This window comes from Cherax quadricarinatus, chromosome 83 (assembly GCF_038502225.1).
Source record: "Cherax quadricarinatus isolate ZL_2023a chromosome 83, ASM3850222v1, whole genome shotgun sequence".
Lineage (NCBI taxonomy): Eukaryota > Metazoa > Arthropoda > Malacostraca > Decapoda > Parastacidae > Cherax > Cherax quadricarinatus.
Genome location: NC_091374.1, coordinates 1,527,582 through 1,544,866, shown reverse-complemented (window position 1 = coordinate 1,544,866; position 17,285 = coordinate 1,527,582). Strand labels below are relative to the sequence as shown.

Sequence of the window (17,285 nt, the reverse complement as noted above, 5' to 3'; positions counted from 1 at the left end):
TTGCGATGTTATACACAGGCATTCCTTGTATCGTCAGTCCTGCTTGCGTATTGGTGTTCTGAAATATGTGTTTGGAGGTCTCTTGATGTTTCGCCCACGTATAATTTGTTGCAGTCATTACAAGGGATTATGTATACCCCTGCAGAGGATGGAAGCTTGTCCTGTCTACTACTGGTGATGCCCTTGATGGTCGTGGTTGTGGAGGTAGATACTTGGAATGATGTATTGGAAAAGATGTTGGAAACATGTTTGGCAACGGAGTTGGTGGGGAGGACTATGTATCTCTTCTCGGCAGTGTCTTCTCTAGGTGTGTTGAAGATGTTTAATGCCCGCCGTCTGCAGTCTCTGATGAAGTGATGAGGATAGTGGAGTTTAGAAAATACTTGTTCAATTATAGTGCATTCTTCCTCAAGGAACTCATTGCTGCAGATTCTGAGTGCACGCAGGAAGATACCTATAATTACACCACGTTTAGTTTTGGTGTCGTGGTGAGAGTAGAAGTGGAGAAGATTGTTTTGGTTGGTTGGTTTTCGATAGACTTTAAAACGAAGTTCGTGGTCAATTTTACAGAGAACATCAAGGAAAGGAAGAGTGTTGTCGATTTCTTCTTCAAGTGTGAACTGGATTGAGGGCTCGACCTGGTTGAGCTTGTCTTGGAGAGCTTGAACGTTGAAGCGCCTGGGAGTTATGAGGAGAATGTCGTCAACATAACTGAGTATTTTCTAAACTCCACTATCCTCGTCACTTCATCAGAGACTGCAGACGGCGGGCATTAAACATCTTCAACACACCTAGAGAAGACACTGCCGAGAAGAGATACATAGTCCTCCCCACCAACTCCGTTGCCAAACATGTTTCCAACATCTTTTCCAATACATCATTCCAAGTATCTACCTCCACAACCACGACCATCAAGGACATCACCAGTAGTAGACAGGACAAGCTTCCATCCTCTGCAGGGGTATACATAATCCCTTGCAATGACTGCAACAAATTATACGTAGGCGAAACATCAAGAGACCTCCAAACACGTATTTCAGAACACCAATACGCAAGCAGGACTGACGATACAAGGAATGCCTGTGTATAACATCGCAATTCACACAACCACTTAATTAGCTACAGAAACTCAAGACTTATCGTCACAGAAGACAACACTCAATACCGAAGAATCCTGGAATCATCTCTTATCTCTATAACCAACAATTTCAACCAGAACAATGGCTTCTATAACATAGCTGAACCACTTGCCAAGAAACTTCTACATTGCTATCCCATATAAGAACATAGAACACTGCAGAAGGTCTACTCACAACTTGTCCAATACCCCTGCCAAGCTACCCAAGACTCTATAACCCCACCCGGTAGATCATCAGATGCAGCATTCTCCACCTGACCTCAACATTCTGAACCTGACTATAAATACTCCCGTACCTTCCACCCCAGGTAGATCTGTTTGTGACTTGAAAAAGCCCACTGTGTGGGTGAAACGTTGTCAATAAAGGATCACATTAAACTGCATGTGTGTTTATGTTTCCATTTTGTCAGTATTTTATACCATTTATTTTCATACAGTATTATATATCATACACAGTAAATTCTGTACACTAAATGAATACAAGTGAACAGGTTAAATAAATGTATTACATGTATATGTAAAGTTTGATACCTACCTTGACAAGTTAATGATGAAATTTCATCCTGATAAGTGCCATGTAGTAATGGTAATGGAATAGGCAAAAGTAAGCCAAATAAATATAGACTGATAAAATATTTAAAGCATCTGATAAATAATGAAAACTAAAACTCATCATTGACAAAGATTGTCACCAGATAATGAATAGAAACTTCAAACCAGCCATTGGATATATGCATAGGGAAATGCCAAAACATGTTGGCAACACATGTTAAATCAAATTTTTGCAGATATAACCAGTGATAGGTGTTCACATTTAAAAGGACACAGGTACAAAGTGAAAAAATAAAAAAGTCCAAAGACAAACTACAAAATGGCTTCCAAGGGTACATATGTTTAATAAGTTAAGAAGAAAGGCTGAAAGCATTAAATATGCCCTCATTGCTGACAGGATGAAATGAGGAGAAAAGATTAACATACAGTGGTCCCTCAATTATCGTCCATAATCCGTTCCTGAAAGTGGGACTATTATCGAAATAGACGATTTTCTAATCAATTTTCCCCATAAGAAATAATGTAAATACAATTAATCTGTTCCTGACACCCAGAAGTATTAAAACAAATTTTTTTTACATGAAATATAGATGTAGTACATAAACAATACAATGGGACATGATGAATGAAACATTAACAGCATAACACTTACCTTTATTGGCGATTCTTCTTAGTGTATGGAAGACTGGAGGAGGAAAGACATTGAATTACTGTTTGGAAGGGGAATCCCCTTCCATCAACACCTCAGGTACCAAGTGCTTTTCTGGGGTTACTTCTCTTCTCTGTTTCTTAATGCCACTAGGACCAGCTTGAGTCACTGGAGTCCTGTCTCGCAAAAAAACTGTCCAGAGAGCTCTGTTTCTGGCGTCTCTTTAAAACTTCCCTAAAATGGGCCAAGACTCTGTCACTGTACAAGTTGCCGATATGGCTTGCAGCATCCTTCTCAGGGTGATGTTTCTCCATAAATCTTTCCATCCTACCCCACATTTCAAAAATTTCCTTCATTTCTGAAGAAGGCACCTTCTTTCATCTCTCTTCCTCCTCCTCTGCAGCAAGATTCTGAGCTGCGATCTGTTGCTCTTCCTGCTGAAGCTCTTGCAGCTCCTCAGTGGTTAGCTCTTCATTGTGGTCCTCCAACTCTTCCACATCCTCCAAACTCACATCCAACCCCATGGAACTCCCCAATGCCACAATAGAGTTCACAACTGACAGGCTCATCAGGGGCCACCTCAAACTCTTCAAAATCCGTCTTGTGGACACAATCAGGCCACAATTTTCTCCAAGCAGAGTTCAAAGTCCTGGTAGTCACTCCCTCCCAAGCCTTACCTATAAGGCTTATGCAATGGAGAATACTGAAGTGTTCTTTCCAAAAATCTCTTAGGGTCAAGTGAGTGTCTGAGGTCACATTAAAGCACCTTTCAAACATTGCTTTGGTGTAGAGTTTTTTAAAGTTTGAAATGGCCTGCTGGTCCATGGGCTGGAGGAGAGGAGTGGTATTTGGGGGCAAGAACTTTACTGTGATGAACCCAAACTCCTTCAGAATTAGATCATCCAAGTTTGGAGGATGAGCAGATGCATTGTCCATTACTAGGAGGCACTTGAGATCCAATTTCTTTTCCAGGAGGCAATTCATCACACTAGGGCCAAACACTTCATTGAACCACTTGACGAAAATGTCCCTCGTGACCCATGCCTTATTATTAGATCTCCAAAACACACACAATTTACTCTTCATAACATTGTTTTTCTTGAACACTCTGGGATTTTCAGAATGGTACACTAATAACGGCTTCACTTTGAAATCCCCACTAGCATTAGCACAGAACATGAGCATCAGCCTGTCTTTCATAGGCTTGTGTCCTGGCAGTGCCTTTTCTTCCTGAGTAACGTAGGTCCTCTTTGGCATTTTCTTCCAAAAGAGGCCTGTTTTGTCACAATTGAACACTTGTTCAGGTTTCAGTCCTTCAGCCTTTATGTACTCCTTGAATTCCTGCACATATTTTTCAGCTGTTTTTTGGTCCGAACTGGCAGCCTCACCATGCCTTATCACACTGTGTATGCTAGTATGCTTCTTAAATCTCTCAAACCAGCCTTTGCTGGCCTTAAATTCACTCACATCACCACTAGTTGCAGGCAATTTCTTTACCAAATCATCATGCAACTGCCTAGCCTTATCACAAATAAGCGATGTCATAAGACTATCTCTTGCTAATTGTTTCTCGTTTATCCACACCAATAATAACTTCTCAACATCTTCGAGTACTGGTGATCTCATTTTTGTCAGCATATTTACCCCCTTTGCAACAACAGCTTCCTTGATTTCCTTTTTCTTGGCTATGATGGAAGATATGGTTGTACGGGATTTGTTATACATCCTGGCCAGTTCGCCCACACGTACGCCACTTTCATATTGTTCAATGATGTTTTTCTTAAATTCAATCGTATTTCTCACCTTCTTTACCAAAAGCTTGGCACTAGCTTTCTTTGGAGCCATGGTAGCTTATTTAGCACTTGCAAGCACTAAAATGAATGGAATATTATGAAATATTTCGTATGAACACATGAGGGGACTGTCGCTCACTGGTAAACAATGGCACACTGGCTGGGAATGACTCAGAGCTGTGAGTACGTGACCAGGATGAAAGACGATTAGCAAGTTAACGGACCATTTGCGAGCCAATGTTTAGACGAAATAACGGGACTATTTCCGAAATGGACGACTTTCAGGGTTGAGGGACCACTGTATAAGATTATGCAAAACAATGATATGTAACATGTTCAACATTTTCATCTTTCTTGCTAGACATTTTCTTTACTACAGTGTCCCATAGCTCAGTTGGTAGCACACTAAGCTCACACATTGAGTGTCTGTGGTTCGATCCCCGGTACAGGTGGAAACAATGGGTGTGTTTCTTTACCACCCCCTGTCTCTGTTCACCTGGCAGCAAGTAGGGACCTGGGTGTTTGACTGGTGTAGGTCACATCCTGGAGGACAAGATTAACTTAAGTTGCCCAAAATCCTCTGCATAACAAGGGGCTTCCTATATATTATGTCACTGATGTCAGCTATGGTCTGTACAAGTAGTATCACGTACTTGTAGAAATAAAGATTATTATTAGTAGTATTATTAACTACTTCTGCTACTGGAAAAACATGTTAATACAAAGTTTTATCTACAAGACTTTATCAAGCCTTCTGTAGGTGACCATTATAAAAATAAGTCTCATTTTGCCATACCTGTCATTTCTGCACCATTTGTACCTTCACAGCTGTTCTCCAACTATTACTCCTCATGGAAAATGTGCTGAATGATGGGTAGTAGTTGCAAAGATCAAATACACAGATAAAGACAAATGTGAGAGCACAATGTCCAGTTTAATTAAGTGAAGCACTTCGTGTACTGTAAACATTTTTAGCCACAAGTTAGCTAGCAAACAAGTACTGAAGTTTACACAGTATCAAAATTAGTATGTAAATAAAAAAAAAAAGGCTTAAGAAAAACATGAACAGATATGAATTAAGGTTCTACTCTACAATGATATAATTTTGTGACAAATGCTTCCCAAGGGTTAAATAAGCAGAACATTAATCATGACATACGTGAGCGTGTTTGATAGGAGTGAATGGAGACAAATGGTTTTTAATACTTGACGTGCTGTTGGAGTGTGAGCAAAGTAACATTTATGAAGGGATTCAGGGAAACCGGCAGGCCGGACTTGAGTCCTGGAGATGGGAAGTACAGTGCCTGCACTCTGAAGGAGGGGTGTTAATGTTGCAGTTTAAAAACTGTAGTGTAAAGCACCCTTCTGGCAAGACAGTGATGGAGTGAATGATGGTGAAAGTTTTTCTTTTTCGGGCCACCCTGCCTTGGTGGGAATCGGCCGGTGTGATAATAAAATAAAAATACTAATTATAACACAATACAGTACGTACAGTGGTATATAGTACACATTTTTAAAATTGATAAATAAAGAATAAATTAGTATTTACCTTGCAAGTCTACATGTCATTAACCGATCCACTTCCGTCAGTATTTCCTTAGACAGTACTACTGAAGTGAGTTTTTCCAGCTCCTTCTGAAAATTCAGTGAAATTACCTTATTGGTAAAGTACAGTGGAACCTCAGTATATGACCAGCTCTCCACTCGAACAAAGCTCAGCACTCGACCAAACAAATACAACCTGCCAGAACTTTGCTTCTTCTTCTTCTGTTGGGTTTCATGGCCACTGACAGCATACGCCATATCGAGCCTGGCCGTCCAGTGCTAGGAGAGAGGATATCGACCAAAGTGGAATAATGTCCTGACTAATAACCACGTATCATATGTCTCTGATATGCCCTGAAGCCAGCAGGAAGGAGCAGGTACAGGCCAATATCTCCTGATGGTCCAGAGGGCGAAACCCCTCCCCGTTGAGGACAGGTAGAGTGAAAGTGTGCACCCCAAGCGTGCGCAAGGCCGCATGGAGAGTAGTCCATGCAGAGTGATAACGTGGGCACCACAACAGGAAGTGTTCCACTGTCTCAGGATGTGAGGGACACCACGGGCAGTACAGAGTCCATCATCTGAAGGCGGTACAGATGAGCCGCCAGTCGCGAGTGCCTGACTCGAAGGCGAGTCAGTGCAATGTCCACCGAACGGTTGGGATGGTGAGGCCAAGCAGAACTTCTCTGTAAACTATTTCATGTTTCTTAGCAATTTTGGCATTTTTTTTTTTTGTATTATTTGTATAAATAAGTCACCATGGGGCCAACAACGATTAGTGATAATAGCTAACCAAACAGAAAATTGGTTGGGAAGAACTTGTTCGATACTCAGAGTGGCACCCGAACAGCCTTCTGGAATGAATTAAGGTCGTATACCGAGGTTTCACTGTATTTTGCATACTAAAGCATTATATATAGTACACAGACAACAGTAAATCTACATGGTGCATTTAGCACTGCATGAAATATGGGTGGCTGACAGAGGCACAAGTGTTGATACTGAGTACAAGAGCAAAAGGAGGATATAATTGGCACAATACATCAGCTGTAGTTATAAAGCCATAAACTTAATCTACATGAACCATTTAAGTGGGCTACTTGCCTAAGCTACTGACTTCATAGAAGGGTAATAATAGCATCATGAATTTCCAATGGCATGTGATTATTTTTCCATTCACTGAGAAGTACTGACCTCATAGGGAGAAGGGAAGGGGGTCATAATGCACATGGGAAATGGGAGGCAATCAAGCATGACCTAAGAAAACAAGAAAAGATAGTTCCGGTTCCTTGGATCAAGAACCCTTCCCCAGCCTAAACATTCCCCCCCTCTTATAGAGCCCTGACTGGTATGATGATGAAAGTACATCATAATATTAATGCTGTCCACCTCTAGATTTTATTCTATACATTGTGTAATGAAAGTAGCTTCCCATTAACATTATAACTACAGTTATTAACCCTTTCAGGGTCCGTCCCGTAGATCTACGGCTTTACGTTCAGGGTCCAAACCGTAGATCTACGCCATGAGCTCAGCTCACTCTGATAAACTGTGAGTGGTACATTTGGGCCTAGATATGAGAGAATACATCTATGTGGTATGTGTGCACCACATAAAACAGATCCTGCAGCACACTGTGCATAATGAGAGAAAAAAAATGAAATCATGATTTTTCGATTAAAACAGCAACTTTGCAGTGTTTTTTCGTATGTTTTTTATAGTTGTATTTGCGATTTCTTGGTCTCATTTGATAGAATGGAAGACATATTACAGAAATAGAGATGATTTTGATTGGTTTTAGCATTGGAAATGGCTTGAAACTGAGCTCAAAGTAGCGGAAATGTTAAATTTTTGCCGATATTCAAGAGTAAACAAACGACCTCACACGTCTAATACACGTCAGCTGGTGGGTCTAATATACATTCACAAATATGGTGATGATATTTATACAATTATTACAGTATTGCATAACAGTAAATCTTCTATTTTTTGGTGTGAATAAAAATTCATTATGTGAATAAAAAATCAAAATGGAATTTATTTGTAAAGCCTCAAAACATAACTAATAAACAGAGGAAATGTTAGTTTAGTGCCAGGAATGCCTACATTGTTCATTCTGGACCCTATTTTGAAATTGGAATATTTTGAACTTTGTGTTAAATTGGCCAAATTAACAATTTCCGATCACTTTATTTTGTAGTTGAAACAGTTGACTTGGCGATTTCTTGTGCTCAATCGATAGAATAGAAGTAATACTAGTGAAATAGCTAAGAATTTGGTTGATTGGAATAATGTAATTGGCCTAAAATGGGAGTCAAAGTCGGCAAAATCGCCGATTCGTAAATATCGCTGACACATCAAAATTCGCGAGAGCATAATTTCGTAAATTTTCCACAAAATTTCGTACTTTTTGTTTTATTACCTTCACAAAAAGATTCTCTACGATTTCATAAGAAAAAATAACAAATTTTTTTTTGAAAATTCTTGGACACTGGTGCGTGACTCCAGATTTGGGCCTTGGACCCTGAAAGGGTTAATATGGTGGGAAACTGAGGAACTGTCTTGTGCAGAGATATAAAGAGAGAACACCATTTTTTTTCCATAAATTAATTTACTCAATAAGCAGTATATTTATATCAGAGGATGAAGTTTTCATATAGAATTTTAAAGATAAATCATGTGACTATAATAGTCACACTATAGGATACCTTTAATAATTCAGAGTACATTTAACTATCATTTAAACTGATGTTATTTATCATCATGAGGAGGGTTACTCCAATTCCTTGGACGAAGAACATTTCACTGATTTCAAGGCACCCTCTACTGAAGGGAAACAGTCTAAATAATGCAGCGAGTTTCCCTTCAATGGGAGTGCTGAACAAGACCACAGACAACCTTGGCCTTTTACTGGACCATCACACCACCACTTTCACAAAACAAAATGATTACTACTATACTGCTCTTCTACTCTGTGTATAAAGGTTTTAAGCCTTTTATAGTAATTTTCTACATCACACATAAATACATATAGTTTAAATAAAAATATAGACTGCATACAAATGAACCAAAATACACTGAGTTAAAGATTATTTTCAGAGGAAAATAAAACTTATTCCAATCACAGGGAAAGGGAGGTAATCAAGCATAATTCTAGAAATGAGCATACAGCTCCAATTCTTTGGATCAAGAACCATTCACTGGCATCATGGCACCCCCTCCCCCCTCAAAAGATGAGGAAACTACAATAAGCAATCATAAAGAGTAAAAAAAAACTCACTTGTGGTACTCCAAGAATGTGAGACATTATGTGCTCAACAGCCAGATCTGCTTCTGGCACCTGAGCAGCCTCCAGCTTCCCTCTCCAGTCAATTAATGTGTCCTTCACAGTGAATGATCCAGTTGTGTAAGCTCTGTGACTCAGGCCAGTCTGTGTCAGTCTCTGGTAAAGTGCACAGGGAAAGTGCTTCATACTCATTCCCCTTGCTGGACTAAATCTTGTATAACTTTGAGGTAATCTGTGTGAATTCTTCATTAGGTGCCTTTGTGATATGTTTTGAGAAGTGGAAGGTTTGTGAAAGTGTGTCATTTCAAAATGGGATGGCACATCCCTGTAAAAATTTATACAATTTTTTAAAATGTTATTTAATGTTTTATCTTGAACATTGTAATAAGATAAATTATTTTTGCAAATACAGGAATTATGATATACTGAACCACGTCTGTCTTTTATTATGCTGAAGAACCTCCGAAGACACACTGGAAGTGGCATCATGAATCTGAAATTAGAGAAGATATTTAATTACAGTACTACTTTAAATTGACCTTGGATAAAGTTAAAGAACCTTACCTACTTTCTCTTGTCTCACTTAAGCTAGGAATAGCCCATTTAGCCTCTTATAATTATAAATAATTGCTTATCCTATATTATACATACTAGTACCCATTTAGCTTATTACTAAACAAGCTTTAAGGTAAGTTTTTTATCAGGAATATCAACAAATGAAACAGATAGTACTAATCTGTACAATAGTTAAGATTTCTTTGAATTCTTAACCCAGAGGCTTATCCACCTAGTATAAACCAAGAAAGTCTGTGCATCATCGAGGACTGACTGACTTATTTCCAGGGCGGTCATTTAATCTTGTCCCCCAGGATGCCACCACACACCAGTCAGCTAACACCCAGACACCTACTTACTGCTAGGTGAACAGGGACAGCAGGTATAAGGACTGAAACACAGACACTCAGTGTGTGAAGAGAGTTACCAACAAAGCCACTGGACATCGTGGTTAGACATTTTAGGCATACTACAGTGATAAATTATGTAGATAACATCAGTCCAACTTCTTGCTCGGATTAAAACCGCTTGTTTTTATATAGTGTTAAATACTTACAATGCTTATAGTATTATGTACTCTGTAAGCATAAAGGAATTATAAATTAAGATTTAACTAAAGTTATCCTATAAAAGTCAAACTGTATGATATATTTTGAATATGCACTTGGCCTGAGGTATCCTGAAAAATTCACCTCCAAATATATTACCATAGACAAAAAACGTAATTAATTTATTAAACAAATATCAATATCACAAAATGTATCACAGAAGCAGTTAAATACAGTGGAACCCCGGTATTCGATATTAATCCGTTCCTGACAGCTCATCGAATACCAAAAATATCGAAAAGCGAATCAATTTTCCTCATAAGAAATATTTTTTTTTTTATTATCACACTGGCCGATTCCCACCGAGGCAGGGTGGCCAGAAAAAGAAAAACTTTCACCATCATTCACTCCATCACTGTCTTGCCAGAAGGGTGCTTTACACTACAGTTTTTAAACTGCAACATTAAACACCCCTCCTTCAGAGTGCAGGCACTGTACTTCCCATCTCCAGGACTCAAGTCCGGCCTGCCGGTTTCCCTGAACTCCTTCATAAATGTTACTTTGCTCACACTCCAACAGCACGTCAAGTATTAAAAACCATTTGTCTCCATTCACTCCTATCAAACACGCTCACGCATACCTGCTGGAAGTCCAAGCCCCTCGCACACAAAACCTCCTTTACCCCCTCTCTCCAACCTTTCCTAGGCCGACCCCTACCCCGCCTTCCTTCCACTACAGACTGATACACTCTTGAAGTCATTCTGTTTCGCTCCATTCTCTCTACATGTCCGAACCACCTCAACAACCCTTCCTCAGCCCTCTGGACAACAGTTTTGGTAATCCCACACCTCCTCCTAACTTCCAAACTACGAATTCTCTGCATTATATTCACACCACACATTGCCCTCAGACATGACATCTCCACTGCCTCCAGCCTTCTCCTCGCTGCAACATTCATCACCCATGCTTCACACCCATATAAGAGCGTTGGTAAAACTATACTCTCATACATTCCCCTCTTTGCCTCCAAGGACAAAGTTCTTTGTCTCCACAGACTCCTAAGTGCACCACTCACTCTTTTCCCCTCATCAATTCTATGATTCACCTCATCTTTCATAGACCTATCCGCTGACACGTCCACTCCCTAATATCTGAATACATTCACCTCCTCCATGCTCTCTCCCTCCAATCTGATATTCAATCTTTCATCACCTAATCTTTTTGTTATCCTCATAACCTTACTCTTTCCTGTATTCACCTTTAATTTTCTTCTTTTGCACACCCTACCAAATTCATCCACCAATCTCTGCAACTTCTCTTCAGAATCTCCCAAGAGCACAGTGTCATCAGCAAAGAGCAGCTGTGACAACTCCCACTTTGTGTGTGATTCTTTATCTTTTAACTCCACACCTCTTGCCAAGACCCTCGCATTTACTTCTCTTACAACCCCATCTATAAATATATTAAACAACCACGTTGACATCACACATCCCTGTCTAAGGCCTACTTTTACTGGGAAATAATTTCCCTCTTTCCTACATACTCTAACTTGAGCCTCACTATCCTCGTAAAAACTCTTCACTGCTTTCAGTAACCTACCTCCTACACCATACACTTGCAACATCTGCCACATTGCCCCCCTATCCACCCTGTCATACGCCTTTTCCAAATCCATAAATGCCACAAAGACCTCTTTAGCCTTATCATAAGAAATAATGGAAATCAAATTAATTCGTGCAAGACACCCAAAAGTATGAAAAAAAAAATTTTGCTACATGAACTATTAAGTTTAATGCAATAGAATAATTACAATAACAATAAAATAATTGGCACTTACCTTTAATGAAGATCTGGTGATGATTGATGGGATGGGAGGAGGGGAGAGGTGTTAAGTGTTTAGAAGGGGAATCCCCTTCCATTAGGACTTGAGGTAGCAAGTCCTTTTCCGGGGTTACTTCCCTTTTTCTTTTAATGCCACTAGGACCAGCCTCACCATGCCTTACCACACTGTGTATGCCACTACGATTCTTAAATCTTTCAAACCAAACTTTGCTGGCCTTAAATTCACTCACATCAGCACTAGTTGCAGGCAATTTCTTTACCAAATCGTCATGCAACTGCCTAGCCTTTTCACAAATGATCGCTTGAGAGATGCTATCTCCTGCTATCTGTTTTTCATTTATCCACACCAATAACAGTCTCTCAATATTTTCTAACACTTGCGGTCGCTGTTTCGTAATCACAGTTGCACCTTTCGCAAGAACAGCTTCCTTGATTGCCGTTTTCCTGGTCACTATAGTAGAGATGGTTGATTGGGGTTTATTATACAACCTGACCAGCTCCGACACACACACTCCACTTTCGTACTTTGCAATTAGCTCTTTCTTCATTTAAATAGTCATTAGCGCCTTTTTTCTCGAAGGGTTGGCACTAGAAGCTTTCTTGGGGCCCATGGCGACTTATTTAGCAGAAAGAAGCACCAAAAACAGTGATAATATGGATAATATGGAATGTACCGAATGTATCCTTAGATGCGCGCACACTGGCTGGCTTGTAAACACTGGCACACACGGGGCAGTTCAGGCCACACGTGGACACGTCTCATATGAATCGTATCGAATACCGGGTTTTTGATCGGATACCGAGGCAAAATTTTTACAATATAATGCATCGAATACCGGATTTATCGAATACCGATGCCATCGAATACCGGGGGTCCACTGTAGTTTAATAGCTTCAATATATACCCCATACCCATCCTGTGGGTGGTAGTCAAAAGATTAGAGACATAATTACAGAAGGGCCCTGCTTGTACAACAGATTAGACTTCAGACTACCACTGTAAAGCAAAAATCACTGTAAAGTGAATCATAGCCTTTTTTAACTTTCAAATGCACACAAAAGCTTGGTAACACGTTTACACTATTGTATAATATGTGAGCAATATAGCTAGGTCTAAGAATTGCACATACAGTACACACAGTACGTACTTACCTTAAAATATTTTCGTTCTTAGCTTAGTGAGTGGTTACCTGGTTACCTGGAGGTTATTCCGGGGATCAACGCCCCCGCGGCCCGGTCCACGACCAGGCCTCCCGATGGATCAGGGCCTGATCAACTAGGCTGTTACTGCTGGCCGCACGCAGTCCGACGTACGAGCCACAGCCCGGCTGATCCGGCACCGACTTTAGGTATCTGTCCAGCTCTCTCTTGAAGGCAGCCAGGGGTAAATTGGCAATTCCCCTAATGCTTGATGGGAGGCTGTTGAACAGTTTTGGGCCCCGGACACTTATGGTGTTTTCTCTTAGTGTACCAATGGCGCCCCTACTTTTTATTGGCGGCATTTTGCATCGCCTGCCCAGTCTTTTACTTTCGTAGGGAGTGATTTCTGTGTGCAGATTTGGGACCATTCCTTCCAAGATTTTCCAAGTGTAGATTATGATATATCTCTCCCTCCTGCGTTCCAACGAGTACAAGTCAAGTGCTTCCAAGCGTTCCCAGTAGTTAAGGTGCTTGACAGAACTTATACGTGCAGTAAAGGATCTCTGTACACTCTCTAGATCTGCGATTTCACCTGCTTTGTATGGAGATGTTAATGTACAGCAGTATTCTAGCCTAGAGAGAACAAGTGATTTGAAAAGGATCATCATGGGCTTGGCATCTCTCGTTTTGAAAGTTCTCATTATCCATCCTATCATTTTCTTTGCACGTGCGATCGTGGCACTGTTGTGATCTTTGAAAGTGAGATCCTCAGACATTACTACTCCCAGGTCCCTTACATTATTTTTCCGCTCTATTGTATGGCCAGAGTCAGTAGTATACTCTGTTCTAGTTATTATCTCCTCCAGTTTTCCATAACGGAGTAGTTGGAATTTGTCCTCATTGAACATCATATTGTTTACCGTTGCCCACTGGAAAACTTTGTGGTGAATACATTTATTGTAGGAAGTTTGAATATGAAGTCTGAATAATGAAGAACAGATATAACTGAAAACCTCTGTATTAGTGAAATGCCTTAAAGCAAAACACTGTAAAGTGGGGCCTGCCTCTATTATTATTATTATTATTACAATAATCAAAACAAGCACTAAACCCACAAGGGTCATATAGCACGGCAACAGAGACATAACGGGCCTATGAACTGGGCCCCACTTCACAGCATCAGTTGGCTTACCTCCATTACCTAATAACTATACCTTCTCCACATTCCATAAACATACTATTAATTCAATCAGTATGTTATACAATACAGTAATACGGCAAGCAAGAGTCGGAAAAAATTACACTCGTCTAAGCAATTTTCCACAGTTTATGTTCATAGTGAAACAATAATCCCGAAAGGGTCATACAGCATCTGGGGTTGATACAAGGGCATGGTAAATCCAATTTTTAACCCTTAAACGGTCCAAACAAATCGACATTCAAATTCGTAGTGCTACAAAAGTAGATCTACTTTTTTTAACATATTTTCAAATGTAACAAAAAAAATGTAGATAAAAGTTTTTTTTACACGTTTTCAAATGTAAAACAAAAAAGATCTACATTTTTTTGCATACTTTCAGATTCAATTCAATTCAATTCAGAGTTTATTCTCTATAAGGATTACAATGCTGAGTTTACAGAAATTTGGTTATTGTGTGGTTTACATGTAGTAAAATAGTGATTACAGAGTGTACCACTAGAACGCTTAGCATGGCTAGGCATTTCGGGCAGACTTAGTTTTATTCTTGATTGTAAAATCAAGAACGTATATATACGTTTGGACCATTTAAGGGTTAATATTAAACACGGAAGGTAAGAGAGGGAAAGTTCTCAGGGAAGAAAATTATTAGTCACCTTGAAGGAAGCAGAAAATGTCCAGATGAAGATTAGAAAGCCAAAGTCAATAAAAAAAAGATAAGATTTTATTTCTTTGTAAAGGTTACAATGTGTAATTACAATTTTGGTTTATTAAGTACAAAGAAAGCCACTATCATGCTGGGGTATTTCAGGCAGAATAACCCCAATACATAACTAAAATCTAGAAAAGATAAGAGTGGTTAACTTTTTAATAAATATCTATTTAATCTTAATACTAATGCGAGGTAGTCAAGGTGGAGATTTACAAGAATAATAATCTTGAAGTTGCTCAATGATGTATTTCTACATAATACAATATTTGTATAGAGATAGTAGTGGATGTAGGAAGACCATAATTATGTACAGCATATCAGGCAAGCTGAACACTAACTTAACTACAGCAATACTTATTATTTGCTTGTATATAAGGACATTAAAGGTATACAAGCAACAAGTTAGAATGATAACAAATTCTCACTACAGGCAGCACACTCCACCAATATTCAATACACTAAACCTACTCACCATACAAAACATCCATACTTATTACTGCACCTATTACATACATAGAACACTCAACTCTGATATTAACCCTCCCCTCAAACATCTCCTTGCCAACCTCAACAGAACACATGACCATAACACAAGGCACAGATCACTCTTTGATGTTCCTCGTGTTCATCTCACACTATGCAAAAACTCAATGCACATAAAAGGCCCTAAAATCTGGAATTCATTACCTGTAAATATAAAAGAAACACTACCTGTTTATAAATTCAAGTCTCTACTCAAAGATCACTTACTCACCCAAAACCAAATAAATACTGAATAACTGAACCTTATAAATTGTATATCTTAAATGTTTCTCACAATTATATCACATAAATGTTAAACCTAAAACCGAATCTAACTTTATTATTTTTAAATACACTACCTTACAGAATCCTTCATATGACCTGTCTTTGTAATACTCACTTGTGCTTTATAGTAATCTGTTTACATTAATGTTTTATCACTGACTTCATCATTGCTTAGTTAATCTTAAGTTAATTTTAAGCCAGCCCGTAATGCTATGCATAGTATAAGTGGCTTTGGCATACTGCTCTTATCTGTATTTTTTTTTTTTGTACCTCTGTATGTGTGCACAAATTTATAATAAATAAATAAATAAATAAATTTACCCATTAAAGGTATGCAAACAAATTTACCCATTAAAGGTATGCAAACAAATTTACCCATTAAAAAGGCAACAAACATGCAGACAATTATTTCTTTCAAGAGCAAATTAACCTTATTTAAAAAACTCAAGGACTATTAATGGAAATAAGTCACTTTGACTTTTTTGGGTTATCCTGGGTAATTTACAAGTTTATTCAGGTATATACAAATACAGTTACATAGATTATCATACATAGCAGCATATGTGTAGATTATTATTATTATAATAAAAAAGAAGCGCTAAACCACAAGGGCTATACAGAGCTATATGTGCAGAAAACTTAGGATAACCCCCCCCCAAATTATTATTATAATCAAGGGGGAAGCGCTAAACCCGGAGGATTATACAGCGCCTGGGGGGGGGGATGTGGAAGGCATTCAGGCTTAATTCGGGGAACTGGAGCACAGATCCAATTCCCTAAATCAAGAGCCCCTCACCAACATCAAGGAACCTTCCTTGAGGGGCCCCCCCCCAAAAAAAGTCAGACTTGTTACTATGTATAATAACTGTACTTATGTGTACTTGTGCCTAAATAATTATTATTATAATTAAACAAAGCTCTAAACCGACAAGGGTCGTGCCTAAATAAACTTACACTTGGGCAATGGGAACTTGATACAAGGAAGACGCTACACCATTTTTTTCCTAACAAAAACCCGAGGAAATACCAAGAACCCTAATAGAAATAACTCACTTTGACTTATTTTGGTTATCCTGGTTAATTTACACATATATTACTATGTATAGTTGTATTTACGAGTGCCTGTACATATATAAACTTACAGGAGTAGTGAAGCCTGACTGACCAACATCAACCGTCATGATCAACTAAACTATTAACCTGACTCTTCTCTCACTTTATACTTCCACAAAATGATCATAAATGAGACACTTGTGCCACATTTGGGTATCTTTATTCAGAATAAAGATCCCCTATTGTGGCACAAGTGTCTTATCAACTCGGTTTTTCTCAACTATTTATTCAAACTTCCACAAAATATTGAAAAATAATGATATACAGATAATATAGTTTACAGATAATATAGTATACGTATAATATAGTTTACACGTAATAAAATATTGTTAGACATAAAGCCACTAACATACTCGCCTAGTTGTACTCACCTAATTGTGGTTTCAGGGGTCGAGGCATAGCACACTGCA

General features: G+C 38.9%; 1 protein-coding gene across 5 annotated transcripts in view; it reads right to left on the bottom strand.

Moving 5' to 3' along the window:
- Positions 1 to 17,103, bottom strand: part of HemK1 (HemK methyltransferase 1) — a 28,952-nt gene extending 11,849 nt beyond the window's left edge. Inside the window, exons 1-4 of one of the 5 annotated variants that reach the window (XM_053796270.2) lie at positions 16,905 to 17,103; positions 9,392 to 9,453; positions 8,955 to 9,285; positions 5,682 to 5,767 (exon numbers count right to left, since the gene is read on the bottom strand). In XM_053796270.2, coding sequence (XP_053652245.2) covers positions 5,682 to 5,767; positions 8,955 to 9,285; positions 9,392 to 9,453; positions 16,905 to 16,943 — 518 coding nt within the window. In that variant the 5' untranslated portion in view covers positions 16,944 to 17,103. Of the gene's footprint in view, positions 1 to 5,681; positions 5,768 to 8,954; positions 9,454 to 16,815; positions 16,875 to 16,904 lie in introns of those variants that run through there. The other 4 variants (XM_070102669.1, XM_053796268.2, XM_053796267.2 and 1 more) reach the window with 4 other exon arrangements.
- Between the last annotated feature and the right edge of the window lie 182 nt (positions 17,104 to 17,285).